Source organism: Mytilus edulis, chromosome 3 (genome assembly GCF_963676685.1).
Source record: "Mytilus edulis chromosome 3, xbMytEdul2.2, whole genome shotgun sequence".
Taxonomy (NCBI): Eukaryota; Metazoa; Mollusca; class Bivalvia; order Mytilida; family Mytilidae; genus Mytilus; species Mytilus edulis.
In genome coordinates this window covers 50,716,820-50,737,521 of record NC_092346.1, presented here as the reverse complement: position 1 = coordinate 50,737,521, position 20,702 = coordinate 50,716,820, and the positions used below count along the sequence as shown (strand labels likewise).

The following is a 20,702-nucleotide window of genomic DNA, read 5'->3' as shown; positions in this document are numbered from 1 at the left end:
ATATGAAAATTAGAAAAACCATGATGAATTTATTTGTAACAACTTTTAAAAATTATTTCATGGTTATGTTGACTCATACATATTATACATTTGTTATAGGGCACTAGTGTTGTAAAGTAAATTGGTCACATATTTTGAATGTAAAATTATTGATATATTATCACATACATGTAATTAATGTATGTTTCCCATTATTAGGTTTTGAAATGCTGGAAAATGGGACCCAATTATCACATACATGTAATTAATGTATGTTTCACATTATTAGGTTTTGAAATACTGGAAAATGGGACCCAATTATCACATACATGTAATTAATGTATGTTTCACATTATTAGGTTTTGAAATGCTGGAAAATGGGAACCAAGATAAAGAGCGCTGATGTCCAACCAAAGAAATCAAAAGTACTACCTGCATGGGAGACATACTTCTATAATACAGTACACATATCTGTAGTAGCTTATATTCTGTACTGTGTTTATAGGGCATCAAATAGTAAGTAAATGTTGTTATACATGTATACAGTGGCAGATCCAGGGGGGGATCTGGGGGTTGAAACCCCCCTTTTTTGGACGATCAATGCATTTGAATGGGGACATGTGATTGGAACCCCCCCCCCCCCTCTTTGTCCTGGGTTGTGAACCCCCCCTTTTTAAAATGGCTGGATCCGCCCTGAGTATATAGGTCACTTGAAAAACTAATACACTTTTGTTGGTATCACTGTTCATGTAAGTGTGTTTCAGTCAACAGGATTCAAAAGATGTGATGGGTATAAATCCAATGTTTTGAATTTGTGCGTTGCACTTACTCGAGTAACACAACAGTGCCATATCATATACTGCAGTATCATGATAATGAGCACCTGAGATTACCCCCAGTTTTTGGTGGAAATGTATGTATTTAAGTTGCAATATAATAAACAAATATATATAAAGACTTTCAACCAGAATCAATTAGAAATGCAACGTTCAACCCTTAGCAAGAATGAGTCAAATGCAAAAACTTATATGACCTGCAGACCAGATAAGAGATGTGGTGTGTGTGTGTAGTTTTAGTTCCATCTTATTGATATCAATTTTTTTCTTTTCAAATTATTAATGTTTTTTAGTGTTCCAAAATTATTATTTTTGAACTGAATAAATTTGAAATGTATTTTCTATGTTCTTTTATTTCAGCCAAGAAGGTAAATTCAATTTTGTTTAGCCATTGAAAATTCTTTGTCTGTTTATTATGAAATTTATTTTTTAACTGAATATTATAATAGTGGTCAATGAAATCAAATTGCTTTTATAAGATACTGTTAAAACATCACCTGAATTTATTTCTTTTCTATTCAAACTAAAACTTGTCTTGTCCTTGCAAATGAAGAAGGGAAGCTTACAATCATACCAGTGTCATTTTCAAGCATTAATATACTGTAGGCATGTTTCTGCTCACAAGATTGTATTCATGCAAGTTGTAAATGTGGATTCATTTATATTTCGTGGGTACCAAATTTTGTGGATTTGTGAAAAAGTTCATTGATATTGAGGTTTATGGTTTTGTTGAATTCTTCATACAAACCTATTTGAAACTTGTCATTCCCTGAACATTAGTTTCGTGGTTCACCTGAACCCACGAAATCAACAAAAATTGGTATCCAAAGAATAAAAATAAATCTACAGTATTTGTAAGAACTAAGAGGAATTTTTGACTTTCAAGCTTAGCATGGATTTTTAATTTGGTAATGCAAATCTGATACATAAGCATTTTTTTTCAAATTATAAAACATCACAAATTCTGAATTCACAGTAATTTACAGCTCATAAATGACTGAATTTATTGAAAAAATACTTTTAATTTTTATACGACCGCAAAAATTTTAATTTTTCGTCGTATATTGCTATCACGTTGGCATCGTCGTCTGCGTCGTCGTCATCCGAATACTTTTAGTTTTCACACTCTAACTTTAGTAAAAGTGAATAGAAATCTATGAAATTTTAACACAAGGTTTATGACCACAAAAGGAAGGTTGGGATTGATTTTGGGAGTTTTTATCCCAACATTTTAGGAATAAGGGGCCAAAAAGGGCCCAAATAAGCATTTTCTTGGTTTTCGCACAATAACTTAAGTTTAAGTAAATAGAAATCTATGAAATTTTGACACAAGGTTTATGACCACAAAAGGAAGGTTGGGATTGATTTTGGGAGTTTTGGTTCTAACAGTTTAGGAATTAGGGGCCAAAAAAGGGCCCAAATAAGCATTATTCTTGGTTTTCGCACAATAACTTTAGTTTAAGTAAATAGAAATCAATGAATTTTAAACACAAGGTTTATGACCACAAAAGAAAGGTTGGTATTGATTTTGGGAGTTGAGTTTTGAACAGTTTAGGAATTAGGGGCCAAAAAGGGGCCCAAGTAAGCATTATTCTTGGTTTTCGCACAATAACTTTAGTTTAAGTAAATAGAAATCTATGAAATTTAAACACAAGGTTTATGACCACTAAAGGAAGGTTGGGTTTGATTTTGGGAGTTTTGGTCCCAACAGTTTAGGAATAAGGGGCCCAAAGGGTCCAAAATTGAACTTAGTTTGATTTCATCAAAAATTGAATAATTGGGGTTCTTTGATATGCCGAATCTAACTGTGTATGTAGATTCTTAATTTTTGGTCCCGTTTTCAAATTGGTCTACATTAGTGTCCAAAGGGTCTAAAATTAAACTTAGTTTGATTTTGACAAAAATTGAATCCTTGGGTTCTTTGATATGCTGAATCTAAAAATGTACTTAGATTTTTGATTATTGGCCCAGTTTTCAAGTTGGTCCAAATCGGGTCCAAATTAAACTTTGTTTGGTTTCATCAAAAATTGAATAATTGGGGTTCTTTGATATGCCAAATCTTACTGTGTATGTAGATTCTTAATTTTTAGTCCCGTTTTCAAATTGGTCTACATTAAAGTCCAAAGGGTCCAAAATTAAACTAAGTTTGATTTTAACAAAAATTGAATTCTTGAGCTTTTTTGATATGCTGAATCTAAACATGTACTTAGATTTTTTATTATGGGCCCAGTTTTCAAATTGGTTCAAATCAGGATCCAAAATTATTATATTAAGTATTGTGCAATAGCAAGAAATTTTCAATTGGACAGTATTCAGCAATAGCAAGAAATCTTCAATTGCACAGTATTGTGCAATAGCAAGAAATTTTCAATTGCACAGTATTGCGCAATAGCAAGAAATCTTCAATTGCACAGTATTGTGCAATAGCAAGTATTTTCAATTGCACAGTATTGCGCAATAGCAAGAAATATCTAATTACACAATATTGTGCAATAGCAAGAAATTTTCAATTGATTGGAGTTATCTTTCTTTGTCCAGAATAGTAGTTGAATCAACTTAAATCATTGTTTTATACATTATACAATGTATATTCACTTTTACTACCAACTGATAAATTAAAACAATCTTTACCATTCAGTGATAACACGCACCTTTTGTTACATTTTAATATTTTATGATGTATTTAAATGAGTAGTTATTGTTGCAAACTCCATTAGAAATTTGAATTGAGATCAGTTTTGGAAAAAGGGAAAGGGGGATGTGAAAAAAAAATGGAGGGGGGTAAATTTTTCTCATTTCAGATTTCATAAATAAAAAGAAAATTTCTTCAAACATTTTTTTGAGAGGATTAATATTCAACAGCATAGTGAATTGCTCAAAGGAAAAAAAAAGTATTTTAAGTTCATTAGACCACATTCATTCTGTGTCAACTATTTAATCACAATCCAAATTTAGAGCTGAATCCAGCTTGAATGTTGTGTCCATACTTGCCCCAACCGTTCAGGGTTCAACCTCGGCGGTCATATTAAGCTGCGCCCTACGGAGCATCTGGTTATTTTATATTTTGCATGCATTACTAATAGCCTTAGGTATCAGAAGTGTTTTCACATATATTTTTAATTGATGAAATCGTGTCTTAATGGCATATACAATGTATTGGCTGGCTCAATATTGGTCATATTCTGAAATCTTGCTAATTTTCATTGCAGAGTATGATGGTCTTCTTAATGTATATGATTTTGAACCTGGGTGGTCTTTTATTGACAGGGAAAAGGTTTGTTGGTAGCTATAACCTACTTTTTTTTTTAAATGGAGAATGTCATAATTAATTTTATAGAATGAAATCAAGAGATGCTAACCATAATACAAAATGTTGTTGCATAATATTTTGAAGTCTCGCATGCCTCAAGATGAAACTTCAGCAAATTAGACAGATGATGTACAAACAAATAACGATATCTAATGATTCTAATCATATATATTTTCATATCACCTTGCATGCTTTTATTTTGAAATTATGTAATAAAAAAAAACAAAGGATTATTGGTATCCTTCCATGACAAAAACAGTACATGCACATAAGAAAACTCACAAAAAGCAAAGGAACAGATGCACTTGACTCCACACTTAATCGACTAGGATTGGCTGATTTCCATCCGAAGGTTATACAGTATATTAATTCTCTCTGATCATTCTGGCTTCCTGGTTCTCTCTGATCATTCTGGCTTCCTGATTCTCTCTGAACATTCTCGCTTCCTACACCATTAAAAACTGACTACCATGAAATAACACAATAGTGTTGAAAGTGGTGTTATAATGTATGCTGTTTAATGTATGGATGTTTGTTTTAGGATATGTCCAACTATGAATGGTATTTTTTCTACAACTTATTTTGGATAATTATTCCATGGTATATTGCCTACATATCATTGGACTGGATAGCAGCACATCATCTTTCTGTGGTGAGTTAAAATATATATATACTGAGGATGTGAATGTGGGGAAAAAATGATTCAATGCTTCAAGTAACTATATGGTGAAGTAAGTTATAAAAGGCATAAATAACAATATGTTAAAAATGACAAAAGAAAACTTAATGTCTGATTTAAGTTATTAGCATTAAAATAAAAAAGACAGCAACCAGTAACAACTACTTGACTGTAGGCTCCTGACTTGTGACAGACACACAATAAATGTGACAGAGTTAACATGCATGTGTTTGAGAGTTATCACCCCTGCTAATTCGCCGTTTTAGAATCTAATGCATTCTGGGTAATATTTTCAATAGCATACACCAAAACGTTATGATTGGTAAAAAACGTACTAAACAATGGAAATTGAACCAATGACATAACGTTATTTTCATTTTGGTGTACGAACAATGAGATCACCCATAGTGCTTTAGATTCTGAAAAGGCAAATTAAACATGAGTGATTACTCCCTACAGTGAGAAATTGTAGGATCTCATATGTTATTAATGAAGAGAAAAAAAAATCAATATTTGTATACTATTTGCCTCTCTTGTTGGTGAAGGACTTTTATTCCTGTATTCTTACGATGAAAAAAAAAAACCAAACTGTAACATGATTTCCCTATGAAAATCAAATATGACAAATATTTTCGTGGAAATGATCAGCTAGAGTAAAATCATGTTAGTGTGTGGGGAGGGGTGTCATGATAATAAAAAAAAATATTTACGACACTTTCATTTGTATTTTTGAATACCTTAAAGCTTTATGGAATTTTTTTTCATTCCTCAGATGGTAGCAGCATCAACTTTGTGAAAATTGTGCAAACTCCTTATCAATACATGTATATATATTCTGACATGTTTGAATTTCACCCAGTCTACAATTATTTTAATCTATGTTTTTCTCTATAATTTGAACAGATTCACAGAAGACAAACATGTTTGATATATTCCCTTATAGTTTTGACAAACCTACTAGGATGGAAGTCATTAGTGCTGCTTTGTCTACATTCTATTGTCATGTATCTGATCAGCTTATTTAAGTCAAAAGTTTTAGTGTGGATACTTTCCATTGCTTTGATTTCAACATTAAATTTTGAACCATTTATATCATGGATGGTAAGTTTGTATTAATAATCAAAAATATTAAAGAAGATGTGGCATGAGTGCCATTAGACAACTACCTATCCAAGTCACTATATGTCATAGTATGTCCTTAAACACATAGCCTTGGCTCACACCAAAAAGCAAGCTATAAATGACTAGTGTAAAACAATTCAAACAGAAAAACAAACTGTTTGATCTATATAAAAAAAAAAAAAAAACCCAGAAACACTAATGAATCACATCAACGAATGACAACCACTGAACAAAACGGTTTTCAAGAAAATGGAAGCCATATAAAATATATATCATAATAATCATACATGTATTTTATAAATAATTGAAGAAAGAAAAAAAACAATGATTCAGATTTAATAATGAAATATTATAAAGTAAACCAAGCTATTTATTTTTTTAAATTGCACAAGCAAAATCCTGATGTAATAGGGATTTTATGTATTTGCAGACTAGAACAAATCTGATGCTAAAATATTAATTTTTACATGCAACACACACTTGAATCAGGGATCAACATTAAGTATCGTGGATAGGTTCTTTTCAAGATGGTGAGATTTAACGGTCTACTTACTGGCAGGGTTCATTTTACCTTGACATCATTTTATGATTTATTTGACAGGATTGAGTTGTTGTGATTAGGACTGTTTCACACATACTATAAGAAATGGGTAAAGATTTTTATTATAGAATTTAATCATGGTCAGTAAAGCAGCTAGTTATACCATTTCAGTATGGACACCCAGTTGCTATGTTTATGGTCTTGATATATATATAAAGGACCTTATTTTAGTTGTCCTCAGTTTTTGGAAAATGACGCAGTCATTGTTCCATTACTGCCGACCTGAACTTCATTACATTTCTCTGCCTACCGCGCTTGGTTTCGTATTTACTATTTTCCATACAAACTGGAATCTGCTTGTGTTATCATTATGCATGATCATTGTGTAGTAATCAGCCAGGAACCAGTTTACACTCGGTTTCATATTTACTATTTTACAAACTAACTGGTTTCTGCTTGTATTCCACTACACTCGAACAAAGTGTTGTAGTTTGACGGGAACCGTTTAGAATTTGTAAACTACAAAACGTAATCGGTTATTGTTCATTCCGTTTTGGTGTTTCGTACCGACTTATATGGTTTGAATAAGGTTAAGACCCTTCAAACATTAATGTGATAAGTATATTAAAGACTGTTTTACAAAAGGATTGAACTGTTTTACTTTCAAAGTCGTACTATAGTGATAACTGTCATGTACGGATTTCCTCTCTCACCGGTTAATTTCTTCTTTTACACGTGCTTTTGAAACTTCCTGTTTAAACATCACAAGTTTTAAAATTGTTTTTTGAGTGAATTAAACTTATTTTAACAATCATGAAGCGTTCCAGAATCATTTTAAAGCAGTTTCTTCTTCTCTTTGATGATGGAAAATAGGTTTTCTCAAGAAAATACCGCAAACGATCGCAGAGGAATTGAAACGTACAAGTCAAGTCGGTACCTGGTTAAATTGGCATCTAGTCAAATCGGCACCTATTTGACGTCAATTCGGCATCCAATAATATTTGTTATAATATTTTCTATTCAATTAATTGATTACTGTTACCAAGTACATAGTGAATATGTTGTTGTGTATTTAGGTAAACAACGAAACGAAAGTGAATATGTTGTTGTGTATAAAGGTAAACAACGAAGCCCTTACCAAAGCTGTTGTTTTAACAATTAGACAATTATTAAAATAAAATGGAAAACTATGAGTCCCTTTCAATAAATCAAACTTTCATGCCAAATAATTAGCAAATTTAAGGTGTTTTTTTCAGAAAAGTTTAAACAGCATTAAACCAACAATCCTGTAAAATGCTCAACTGGTTAAAATAATGCAGAAAAATATCCAATATCTCATGTATTTAGTCCAAATAATTATGACGTCTGGCAAGGCTATTTAATTTTTTTTTCTGGGACGCCTTCCTACTACAACGTTCGTAGGAAGGCCTCCCAGAAAAAAATTAACATAGCCTTGCGGTCATAGGAAGGTGTTCCAGAATAAAATTTAAAAAGCCTTGCCAGACGTAATAATTATTTGGACTACTCATATATATATACATTTGTATATCATTAAAAATACACCAAAAAAGTCATTTAGTTGAGAAAAATAAATATATACAAAATGTACATGAACACCCAAAAATGTGAAAATTAGTATTTAACACTTTTTGCTTAAATACTGAAAAAATTCTGGCAACCCCTTTCTTATTTTTACTCTTTTTGCTTAAAATACTGTTAAAATATATATTTAACATGGGTGACGAATTGACTATATCAGGTGTCGATTTTAACCAGGTGCTGATTTGTCCAGGTGCCAATTTAACTAGGTGCCGGTTTGACTAGAATTCTTTGACAAATGTTTGAAATTATCTGAGTTTCATTAGACCTTTGATAACAGTAACAAAAAGATTATTTACTTAATATTTTGTGGGAGAAGGGGGTTCAGACTATGTGGTATCAGGTCTGTTTGTGCCCAATACATTTTCGCACCCTACACGTTCGCACATTCGCACCCAAGGTCTGTTCGCACTCTACTCATTCGCGCCCAATTTTAATTCAAATTCAAGTTGAATAATTGGAAAATCATGGTTGTTGTTTTAAATTGCTTTGGTGTAAATACTGAATGTATTTATAGCTTGGTATGAGTAAAACATTGAAGATTTTAAAGGAAAAACACAAAAGATAATTGTTTTTAACAGCTTGGTCCCTTTGATCTGAAACAACGAAACAATAAAACATAGAAACCAAAATATAGCAATCCACTAATATAACCAAAACATGATAAAATTTATTCAACACACAGAAAAAAACATAGTCAGAATCTCACTTCATTTTGAAACAAGTCAATGAAACAAAGTTATAGCAATACACTTACCTTATATATATCATTTATTCTGGTATCACCTAAGTTGGACAAAGGTATACAGAAAAACACATTAGTTTACATTACATTACATATAAGTACATTTGATATGACTATGATAAAAAAAAAACATGATTAAGAGTTATTCAACACAAAATAAAACGTTGACAAAATACCACTTTATTTAGAAAGGATTATTATTATTTTTAACAATACGTACGCTATGCAAAACATGATTATAATAAGATTTATTCAACACAAAAAAAAATGCTGTCTCACTTTATTTTGAGACAATGACAACAATTATACTTATAAGAAAATACTTGCTTACAGAGTTATTAAACACAAAACCAATTAAGATTGGATGCGAACATGTAGGGTGTGAAAGTGAAAGGGGGTGAACATGAGTGGGCGCAAACGTGAATGGAAGTGAACAGACCCGGATTCAGACTATGTACCAGTGAGAAATATACAAGCCTTTCTACGGTATTTATTTGTACAATTCAGGTAGTCTTGACCTATTCATTTGTCTTAAAAAACCAGCCAGTTGTCACCTTCACTTCACACACACACACATATACGAATATCAATTATATGCTTACGATACATGTTGCATTGTTAAACTAATTCCGGTATGTGAAAATCAAGACTTGCATAAAAACTATCCCAATATTAGAGACAGTGGCGTCATTTTTCTTCAGAGCTTTCAGCTCTTTGATTATTTTTTAAGTCCAGTTTCAACATTTATCCCCTTTGAATTCTTTTTGAAAAACACTGCTTGCTGTTTTTCAGCAATGAAACTTATTTTAAGCTATGGATAGATGGGATTGATAATCACCAATTTTATAAAGATCCATGCCCACAATAGAATTGTCCAGCAATTTTCTCTCTCATGTACATTATTGTGTAAAGCACATTTCTATTGTCTGTCACACATCGATGCCAACGTTTGGTGTCAGTATACACTAAATTTACTTTAAATGTTAACATGGTTTAGTAGTACTTATAAAATACTATTAAAAAAAATCATAACCAGTTTCAGCCTCTTATATACTTTTGCTTAACAATTTATCATTTTCAGAGGTTATTGAATCCTGAAGACTATGATGGAAAATCTTACTACATTTTAATGTTTACATTAGCACTGACACATCTACGGTATACCAGTTTTTGTCTGGAACATGTAGAGCATGTCACTGGTACCAGTTCTCTCCAACAAGACACTGACACAGATAAACTGTATATGGAAATTGAAACGGAGATAAAGGACAAACAGACAGATGAAATGAAGTTTTCTCTAATGGATGCCTTTGTTTACATATTTTATTTCCCATTGTTTTTCTGTGGACCAATTATTACTTATGATGAATTTTCTAAGCAGGTATATAGTCGCATTATGTAAATTTACAAAAATTACAAAATATAATTTAAGGATTTACACGCACATAAAAAATCTGTTATTTACTAAGGTTCCAGGTGCAATTATACATACAGATATATATTTCTTTTTCTTGTCTCTCTATCTACCCTAACACATTTTATGGAAATATTTTGAACTGTTTAAATGCAAAAATTTCCCTTTTAGTCCATGTAAAATATTTTTCAAAATAATAACATTATTATAGATATGTAACTAGTATTATATGTATAATTTTGTACCGAAACAGTATTTTATAAACACATAATATATACAAAACTGAAAGTCACAAAACATTGATCTTTCAAGCACTTCTGTGTTTGTTTTTTACATACATACCAGTATAAAGAATTTTTTCAGTAGAAAATCTCCTACAGTTTACACTTGAAATTTCAAAAGAAACTTGGTAAACATCTCTTTATAAAATGCACTGTTGTACAAGTCAAAGTTTTGTTCAAATCTGATAATCATTTTTACTTCTGTCTTCTCTATCAGACATGAAGTTGGAATTGGGAAACCGTCTTATTTAAAAAAAAAACCATAGTTAGATCTTTTGAATGCAACATTTACAAAAAACTTCATTGATTTTCAGATGAATGAATCTGCACAGAAACCATTACAAGAAAAGCAGATGATATCTGTAGCATTCTTTGCTCTGAGAATGATATTCTGGGCATTCTTTAATGAGTTTATCCTACATTTCTTCTACTTCAATGCCCTACAACACAATCTGTCTGTTATTGAAGACATGGATCTATGGACATTATCTGGTATTGGTTACTGTCAAGGTCAATTCTTTATGATTAAATATACAGTTATGTTTGGTATACCATCTGTAGTGGCAAGGACATGTGGCATTGAGCCACCAGCAGGACCTAAATGTATAGGTCATATATATACATACTCAGATATGTGGAAGTAAGTCATTGTAATAGGATTTTTTTTTTATCATACTTCTATCTTGTTCATGAAATTAAAAACAAAATGCACCTCGTTTATTTGTTTTGTCAAGATTGCATGAAATTCAATCAAACCCTATATATGGACATAATATCTATATCTTACAAGGTTTATCACTACCTATGATAGTTGAAACAAAAAAGATTACACTTCAGTTCTCACAAGGCAGGGCCGTAACTAGGGTTTGAATTCAGGGGAGGCAGGGGTTTGGGGGCCACCTATTGAGGCCCCTAAGGTAGGGGGGTTGAGGGCCGTTTTCCTTTGATTTCCTTACTTTAAGAAAACATTAGTATTGCTTGAACCTGGAAGCAATTTTTATGCAAAAACAAGCTGAGATTGCTGTTCGGGGTGAGCCAATGCTCCGCCTTGAAGGCCATACTTTGACCTATAATTATTAACACTAAATGCATTGTGACCGCGGATTTTTTTGTCTCAATAAAATCAGTGGCTAAAAATTACCTGTATTCCTTCGATTTCCTTACTTTAAGACTCATCATTAATGCTTGATCCTAAAAGTAAATTTTATGCAAACAATTATTATCTGTATTTAAAGATTTTTGAGAAATCAAACTAGTAAGTTAAGAAAAACATATATGAAGCAAGATCATAATTAGACCGCAAGATATTTTTTTTTATCGATAACCTTGAATTTCAATATTGTTGAAAGCTGAACAGACATGTATATAACTACAACCATGGACTTTCTATACTAGTATATACTTAGTATAGAAAGTCCCTGCTACAACAAATGGGAGTGTTAAACTACTAAGACATTGACCATAATGTTCTCGAACAATCAGGAGACGTAGTACAGTACTGTCTAACTATATAGACATGTTAAAAAAATGATCCAACAGCTGATTCAGCCGGTAACGAATTTCCGATATCATAAAAGATTCACAATATAAAGGGAACTTGTTCTGCTTAATTGAGTCCCTAAATAAATGTGAATAGTTCAGTTTTATTCAAAATTGTCGAAAGCAAAGTTTCATATGTGTTCTCGTACAACATAGAAAATACTGAATAACTGTCGGACGGCCAAACGAAAAAAATTTAAAACAAATACTGAAACGGTTCACAATTGATCAAAAATATATCAGATATATCACGTATCATTATAACACTGTTAAAACTGTAAACTTGTGTTGTTTACAATATAAATTCAAGTTCTTCAAGTACATATTGTCAATATTTCATTTTATTACTTCAAAAAAAAAAATTGGTGTAGAAAATTCAGGGGGGCAGTTGCCTCCCCTGCCTCTTCAGTAGCTACAGCCCTGCAAGCACTTTAACTTCAAAATATTATGAATATGCGACAGGAGAGGTGGAGTATATGTCAGTGAGACACCAATCCGATAATACACAATTCAAGAGGTATGGCACAGTCAAAAAAAGGCATTTAAAATACATAATTGATTAGACATTGTATACAATTTGTCAAAATCAAAAATGTCAAATAGTTGACAGGTTAAAAAAATTAATTGCTAATAGTATCATAGATATGAATTTTGCCTTTTGCTTATGGAATATCATGTTATTTACCCTCTTTGAAACCTGAATAACATATATTATGTCTTACAAACAATTTCCAAGAACACATATTTTTTTTTCAGAATTTTGCTTCCATTTTAATCCAATTTATGAATATTTCAGGTACTTTGATAGAGGAATGTATAGTTTTATAAAAAGGTTAGTGATGCAACCAGTGTGTGAGCATGCTACCATGAAATCACTTAGTCAAGATAATTTCAAAGAAATGCATAATGCAAAATATAAGACAATATTTGACATTCATACAGCTTCTTAGAAAAAAAAATCTTTTTTAAACTCAACTGTATGATGGTTTTTTCTTAGACTTGTCATTATGGTCAAGATGAGCTTCAGAACTGAAGCAAGTAAGTCCTTGTGATGTATTTTGGTCTGCACATTGTCAGAAAATATAATTAGAACATAAGCGCTACTGTTTGACAGCTAGTTCAAGTAATGAAACATGAGATATTTTTTAAGTGAACATATTTTAAATAGAAACCATGAAAATTTGAAAAGAAATTGTAAAATAATAATTTACGGTAAATAGCTTCACAAGCACCATGTCAATGTGAACAATTCTTTTGAAACTTATAAATTGCAATCATGTTTTTATTTTTTAGATATATTTATTTACCATTAGGAGGTTCAGGAGCAAATATTATACAGAAGTTACTGTGTTCTTTAGGCTGTTTTATATTTGTGTATATTTGGCATGGTATAGAATACTATATATTTCTATGGACATTATTTAACTTTATTGGTATCTCACTGGAAACATTAGGATATTGGATAGACAAACAGACAGCTGTATGTAAATTTGTAAGTATATACAGATAATTTAAAATTTCTTTTCTACTATTCTTTCTTGCATCAGCATTTATTAAGTGTGCGGAGAGGTTGTAGAATGTATTAAGGGATTTTCCATTGGATTGAAACAGTTGAAAACAAGAATGTGTCCATAGTACACAGATGCCCTACACACTCTATCATTTTCTATGTTCAGTGGACCTTCAAATTGGGGTCAAAACTCTTATTTGGCATTTAAATTAGAAAGATCATATCATAGGGACATGTATACATGTACTAAGTATCAAATTAGACTTCAACTTTATCAAAAACTACCTTGTCCAAAAACTTCAACCTGAAGTGGGAAAGACGGACCAAAGAACGAACGAATGAATGGAGGCATAATGCCCTAATTGTGGCATAAAACAAACAATCTTTCTTTGAATTATAAACATTCAAATACAGGTAGAGTGAATAATGTGTTCTAATTTCAATTAGTTTGAAAACATGGAACATTACTGAGGTAAAATTCACCAGATTATTAACATGTGATAGTATTTGTAATGTTTTTATTTCAGAAAGATTCCATGCCTGGTATATACAGAAGAATGCAAGGTTTAGTTGTAGTACCATTGTTTGTTATGTCAGTATTTACTGCATTTTGTTTTTTTGGAGGAAGTGTTATCGGATACATGTATTTCCAGAAATTTATTGTAAAAGGTAAGTTTTATGATAATTAATTTACCAGTATAAATATCCAATCCCCCCTCTGACCCCTCACCCCCTTTCCCAATGAAGGTACACATTTGAAAGACCTCTTCATCCATTGAAAACCATTACCTGCCAGTGAGACAAAAAACATGTCCTTTTCACTAAATGGTGATAGAAGAAGAATTGAGTTTACACAATGAGATCATACATTCCGTAGGGGGCCACAAATATTTACTCTGTGGTTAAAGTTTTTAAATTTTTATTACTTTCTTAAACTATCCTTGATTTCTACCAAACTTGGACAGAAGCTGGTTTATGATCATAAGATAGTGTCCAGAAGTAAATTTTTGCAAATTTTTTTTTTCCGTATTTAACTTATAAATGTACTTAGTTTTTCTTCTAGTTAACATAACATGCAGTCTGCAGTTAAAGTTTTTTAAACATTTATTATTCATAAACTATCCTGGAATTTTACCAAATTGGACAGAAGCTTCTTACAATCAAAAGATAGTATCAAGAGAAATATTTTTATTGACTTTTCCCTCATTTTTGTTGAGTCTGCAATTAACAGCAAAAGTAGGCGAGACACTGGGTTCCACAGAACCCTTATGAATTTTTCATTCTCTTTGTTGCAATGTAGCCTTTTGCTCTTATGCAGCATAAAGTAAGCTGTAATCAATGAATAATTCTATTTGTATTGTATTTTAGTTAATTATTATATGCCATCCATCAGGGTATACAAGTGCATTTGAAATAAAGATTCTTAAAATTTTAAATATTTGCACTGAAAAGATTTAAGGTGGTACCTAACACTACAGGGAGATAACTCTGTAAAATCAGCAGAACGTTTTAATAACGTTGTGTTGTTGTGTAGGGGAAGTTGCCCGGATGACGAACATGGCGGACCCACTTTTCTAGCTGCAGAGGAAAACTGTGTTATTTTACTGTTTTAGTCATACCATTTTATATACACATTGTTTTATTAACACCACCTCTACTCCAAAACAATCGTTCATGTTACCTGAACATTAAAACTTTCATATTTCACCTGGAAAGCTACGAATCGTGTGTTAAACCGGCTTCTGCTGACGACGCCATCTTGAGTTTTTTGGTAAATTGATATTTACGCATATATACTCCACATTTATTGTGTCTTTGTCTAACCGGACTTTATAAGCAACCCTTACAGAGAACAATTTTTACCTTTTAACAGATTTTATAGCATTTTTAATTGAATCTGTTCTTTTAGACTTGGATATTTTTTAACTTTTTTAAAAGTTTCGTTTTACTGCTCATAATTTTTAACTTGTTTAACCGTGTGTAGTAAATTGCTTATCATCGACATCCATAGTACTACCTCACGATATATATCACTCATCTCCATCGATAAGTAAATAAACAATAATGGAGATAGCAAGAAGAAGGAGTGACAGAGTCAAAACAAAACGCTCGGCCTATACCCCTGCCAAGACAGCACGTAAAGCTGTAACTGTTGCCTCAACAAGTGACATGTCATCTAAGGTCAATACAACTGATCACCCAGCTGAATATGCTCTAAATAAAAACAAAGCAATTCGTCAAAAACTTGATGCCTCAAATCGAACATTTTCAGTAGTACCCGAATTTAGTCCTGGTAACTTGGTGCTTACATTCACTGCCGGTGCCTATGAGGAATTTAAAATTGTGTCCTTAAGTGTGCTTCAAGGTCAGGGTCTCTCAATTAGAAGGACAAATACCACCGACATAAATAAAGCAGTAGTCTCTGAATCTGTCGTTGTCAATGATGCACAGAACAAACTTTATGTATTAAACTTTTACAATACTTCGTCAAAAGTAGTTTTGAATGGTAATCAGCTACATATGTCAGTTTTTATTTCGTCAACCCTACCTGATATCTTGAATGTATTAGACCACAATAAGGATTTCATAACAATTAATAGTAAAATCAGGCATTGTTGCACAGCATATCTGAATTCAAATCAGACCAGTTGTATGCGAACAACAGACATTAATACCAGTACTCAACAAGATCAGTGTCAACATTCTAAACAAAATAGTGCTCCTGCATCTTTAAAGTCAATAATAAATACCTCTGATCAACAACTAAATGACTACTGTCCTACATGTGAAAATCTTTGTAGTTCTGACGATAAGGCAGTTGAATGTGAGATCTGCAATAAATGGCTACATTATAAATGTGAAAATCTAACCGATAAGGAGGTTGATGAGATAGAGAACGATTTAACTCTTCAATATAATTGTAACAGCTGCAAAACTTTAAAAACATTGCAATCAGATCTACTTGTTCCTCAACTAAAACATGCTCCGGAAAACACTGGTATTCGACCAACCACAAGTATTCGGTCTCGTTTAGAAAGTAGTGATATTTCTACAAACTTGAGTCATCCCACCGCTATGGGCTCCACTCCGCCACGTTTAAATAAATGTAACTCATATCCTATTCCTGTGTCCATCAGTGCCACTCCAACAACAACATGTAATAACACTAACATTTTAGAAGAGGAAATAAAACATTTAAAATCTCAACTCGGTCTAAAAGATAAGCAACTGAAAACCAAAGAATCACTCATTTGTAAACAAGATTCTGAAATAAAACTAATGAAAAAGGAACTGGCTACTAACAGAGCCCTCACTATTAAATTAGAGCAAGATAAAAAGGATCTTGAACATTCATTATTGATTCAACAACAAAAACCTAACAATATGGTACATGAACCATCTGCATCTAATCGTGAAGATAATTCTAGATCATATGCCATGGAACAACGTGTGCGTTCATTAGAATTTGAACTACTTAAACAAGACAATAAAATTTCAAATTTAGCTGATAAATTCATTGACTTTAAAATAGATAATGGACGTAAACAACCAAGAACAAGAAAGAAGAAACAAAAAGTGTTTAATTATCAAACTGCTGACCAGTTTAAGTATGAGAATCCTTCAAATGACTCCTGTACAAATATTTTATTTGATTCTGAGCTTGAAATGCGTGATGACGAGGCAGGAGATGAACAATCGCCCAGTCATAATATATCGTATACTGAACAGTCGCCTTTTTTAGGCCATGCTCGTGCGCCGAAAAGACACCTGCCACATATGAACTACTCTCCACCAAAGAAACCAATGTACCACCCTCCTCCGACAAGACAGAGAAATCAGAACCATGTCCGTCAATCAAATGTCCTTCGACAATACCAAGTGATCCCGAGATTTCAGAATCAGAGCCAACAATCTCACCAATCGAATCAGTCAAGAATTTAACTACACATATGTTAGATATTTTATCTTTTAACATTGAAGGTCTGACCTCTAATTTAGTGTATCTTTATAAACTTATTAAAAGATCAGATATCATCTTACTTCAAGAGCACTGGCTCTATAGCCATGAGAAGGATAATTTGTATTCTAATTTTATAGATTTTAACTGTCATATTAAATGTTTTGACGATGGAATTATTGATGATGTAGTTGATAGAAAACGTGCGCATGCTGGGGTCGCAATTTGCGTAAACAATAAATATAGTCCTTATTTGGAGAAACTACCTGATGGAAGTAATAGAATTGCCGCAATACGTTTGAACTTTGAAGTACCTCTGGTGATAATTTCTGTATATTTACCTTCTCGTAGTATTAATTATAGCCGTGATGACTATCTTTCTGTATTAGACGAACTTATCGAAATTGTCACAAAATATAGAGACTCTGCTAATATTTTAATTGGTGGTGATATGAACGCCTCAATTTTCAGGAACCATCCTAGAGATAATGATTTTAAAAACTTTCTACGTAATAATAATCTACGTATTCCTGTCAACTGTGTTGAGTGTAGTACATTTTATCATTTTAACAATCGTGATGAGTCACAAATTGACTATTTTATTCAGAATTTTGATATTATTAATACATACTGTACGTATAGCCGTGAATCAGCTAACACCTCTACTCATGATCCGATAATGGTATCAGTTATAATAAAAGCGTCAGATAAACCAAATGCTATTCCAAAAAGCAAACATTTGCAGCGTATTAACTGGAATAAGATTGATAAATGTGAATATCAGCGATTAATGGAATTAAATTTACAGTCAAAAGTAACTGAAATAGATAATCTATCAATTGAAAACTTTGATGAATTTGTGTTCTCTGCTTGTGAGATAATAACTCAAACCGCTGATTCGCTTCAACCTCCTAAAAGTAGAAAGCGTGGGAAAAATAATAGATGCTGGACTCCGAATTATGACTGAAATTTTAAACCGTAGTAAATATCATTATTGGATGTGGAGACAAGAGGGAACATCAGATAAACTAAGCATTCATTATCAACAAATGAGAGTACTTAAAAAGAAACTTAGATCAGAACAAAGGAAAATAGAATCTGCTAAGAGACAGTCTAAATTTACTGATATTATGTCACTATCTGACAGAAATGATAAAAATTTCTATACTTTAATTAACAACCAGCGTAACTTGCGCTCTTCTGTGACATCTATTTTAAAATATGACAATAAAATAATTAATACTGAGGAAGAAATTTTAGATACCTGGGCTTCATATTACGAAAAGTTAGCCACCCCGGTCGATAACCCGGACTTTGATGATACATATAAACTTATCGTGGAACAGGACATATCAGCCTTGCGATACTTATACTAATAATAGAGATACTCTGGCCCCAGTCTCAGAAAAGGAGGTGGTACAAATTATTAATTCACTTAAGAATGGAAAGGCACCTGATGCCTCTAGAGTAACTTGTGAACATTTAAAATTTGGTGGAAAAACTCTCTCTTACGTTTTAACATCTATTATAACATTCTCATTTTCAAACCATATTATTCCAACTGTATTTAAAAATGGACTTGCTTGTCCTGTTTTCAAGAAAAAAGGGGAAACCGAAAGAGGATCCTGGTTCCTACAGGAAGATTACTATTACTAATCCCGTTGGGAAATTAACAGAAAAATTACATCTTGTCAGGAATAAGGACAATATTTCCAATATACAAAGTCCGTTACAGAAAGGCTTTACTCAAGGTGAAATACCGCTTGTTGCTGCTCTTATTCTTACTGAATTACATACTGAGGCTAAAGAGAATGGGAATCCACTTATTATTGCACTCACAGATGCTAAAAGTGCTTTCGATGTTGTTTGGCATGATGGTCTTCTTCGTGAAATGAATAAAGCTGGACTTTGCGGTGACAATTGGCTCCTCTTTAGGGACTGGTATAATGGGCTGAACTCTAATATCAAATGGCAAGGACAAACGTCCAGAACATTCCTGGAATCTCAAGGTGTCCGACAGGGTGGTGTCTGGTCCCCAACCGCTTATAAGATTGATGTCACAGTCGCAGATGATGTCACCTTAGTTTCAAACTGTCCATACGAAATACAGTCTATGTTAGATTTACAAACTTTTCATGCTAATAAATTTCGTTATCTTATTAGTAGTCAAAAATCGTGCGTACTTAACTACAGATGTGCCGACTCTTATGACTGGTCTATTAACGGTGAAATTTTGGATACTCCGGAAAATGCTGTTCATCTCGGTATACAACGTGATAAGCTTTCCCGTTTAGGCACTAAAGAAGTTGTCCCTGGTCGCATTCAACTAGCCAGACAGACTGTCTACTCACTGATGGGTGCTGGACTTTATGGACTAAATGGAGTCAACCCTAAGGTTTCACTTCATCTTATCCGCTGCTATGTGATTCCCAGGCTTTTATATGGACTTGAGGTCATACTGCTTTCTAAAACAGACATTAGTAACCTTACAATATATTTTGTGAAGCTATTAAAACGTATTCAACATTTACCGGACCGTACAGCAAATGCTGCAGTTCTATTACTAATTGGACAAATTCCTATTGAAGCGGAAATCCACAAAAGAATTCTTGGTATCTTTAGAAACATTATTGATAATGATAACTCTGTCGAACGTGACTTAGCATTCCGTCAACTTGCAATGAAATCCGATTCATCAAACAGCTGGTTTCGTAAAGTAGTTATAATCACAGAATTATATGATCTGCCGTCACCTCATGATTTACTTGTCAGCCCTCCTTCAAAGTCAAAATGGAAAAAACTGGTTAACTCCTCAGTAAACTACTACTGGATAACTAAACTAAAATCTGAAGCGTCAGAAAAATCATCTTTAAATCTTTTAAACTATGCTGATGCTGAATTTGGAAGCATTCATTCTATTTGGAATACTTGTGGATCTGAACCTTACTCTACCTTACGTGCCTGTATCAAATCTAAGTTAGCATGTAACACTTATACTCTTCAATGTGATAAGTTTAAATTTAGTAAACGACAAATTAGTGCAATCTGTCCGCTATGTGGAATTGAGGATGAGAACCGGTTACATTTTATCTTGAGATGCAGTAGTTTAGATAATGTGAGAAACAGTTTTATACAGAGTCTAAAAACTTTTATTAAAGATGTTGTAACTACTAATCTTTATGATGAACT

General features: G+C 32.4%; 1 protein-coding gene across 2 annotated transcripts in view; it reads left to right on the top strand.

Annotated features, from left to right (window-relative positions):
- Nucleotides 1-20,702, top strand: part of LOC139516729 (protein-cysteine N-palmitoyltransferase HHAT-like) — a 29,444-nt gene that overhangs the window by 7,345 nt on the left and 1,397 nt on the right. Inside the window, exons 2-10 of one of the 2 annotated variants that reach the window (XM_071306995.1) lie at nt 339-495; nt 4,025-4,089; nt 4,667-4,777; nt 5,708-5,905; nt 9,893-10,192; nt 10,821-11,146; nt 12,842-12,877; nt 13,339-13,537; nt 14,083-14,224. In XM_071306995.1, the coding sequence (XP_071163096.1) occupies nt 357-495; nt 4,025-4,089; nt 4,667-4,777; nt 5,708-5,905; nt 9,893-10,192; nt 10,821-11,146; nt 12,842-12,877; nt 13,339-13,537; nt 14,083-14,224 (1,516 nt within the window). In that variant the 5' untranslated portion in view covers nt 339-356. Of the gene's footprint in view, nt 1-268; nt 496-4,024; nt 4,090-4,666; nt 4,778-5,707; nt 5,906-9,892; nt 10,193-10,820; nt 11,147-12,841; nt 12,878-13,338; nt 13,538-14,082; nt 14,225-20,702 lie in introns of both variants that reach the window. The other variant, XM_071306996.1, reaches the window with a different exon arrangement.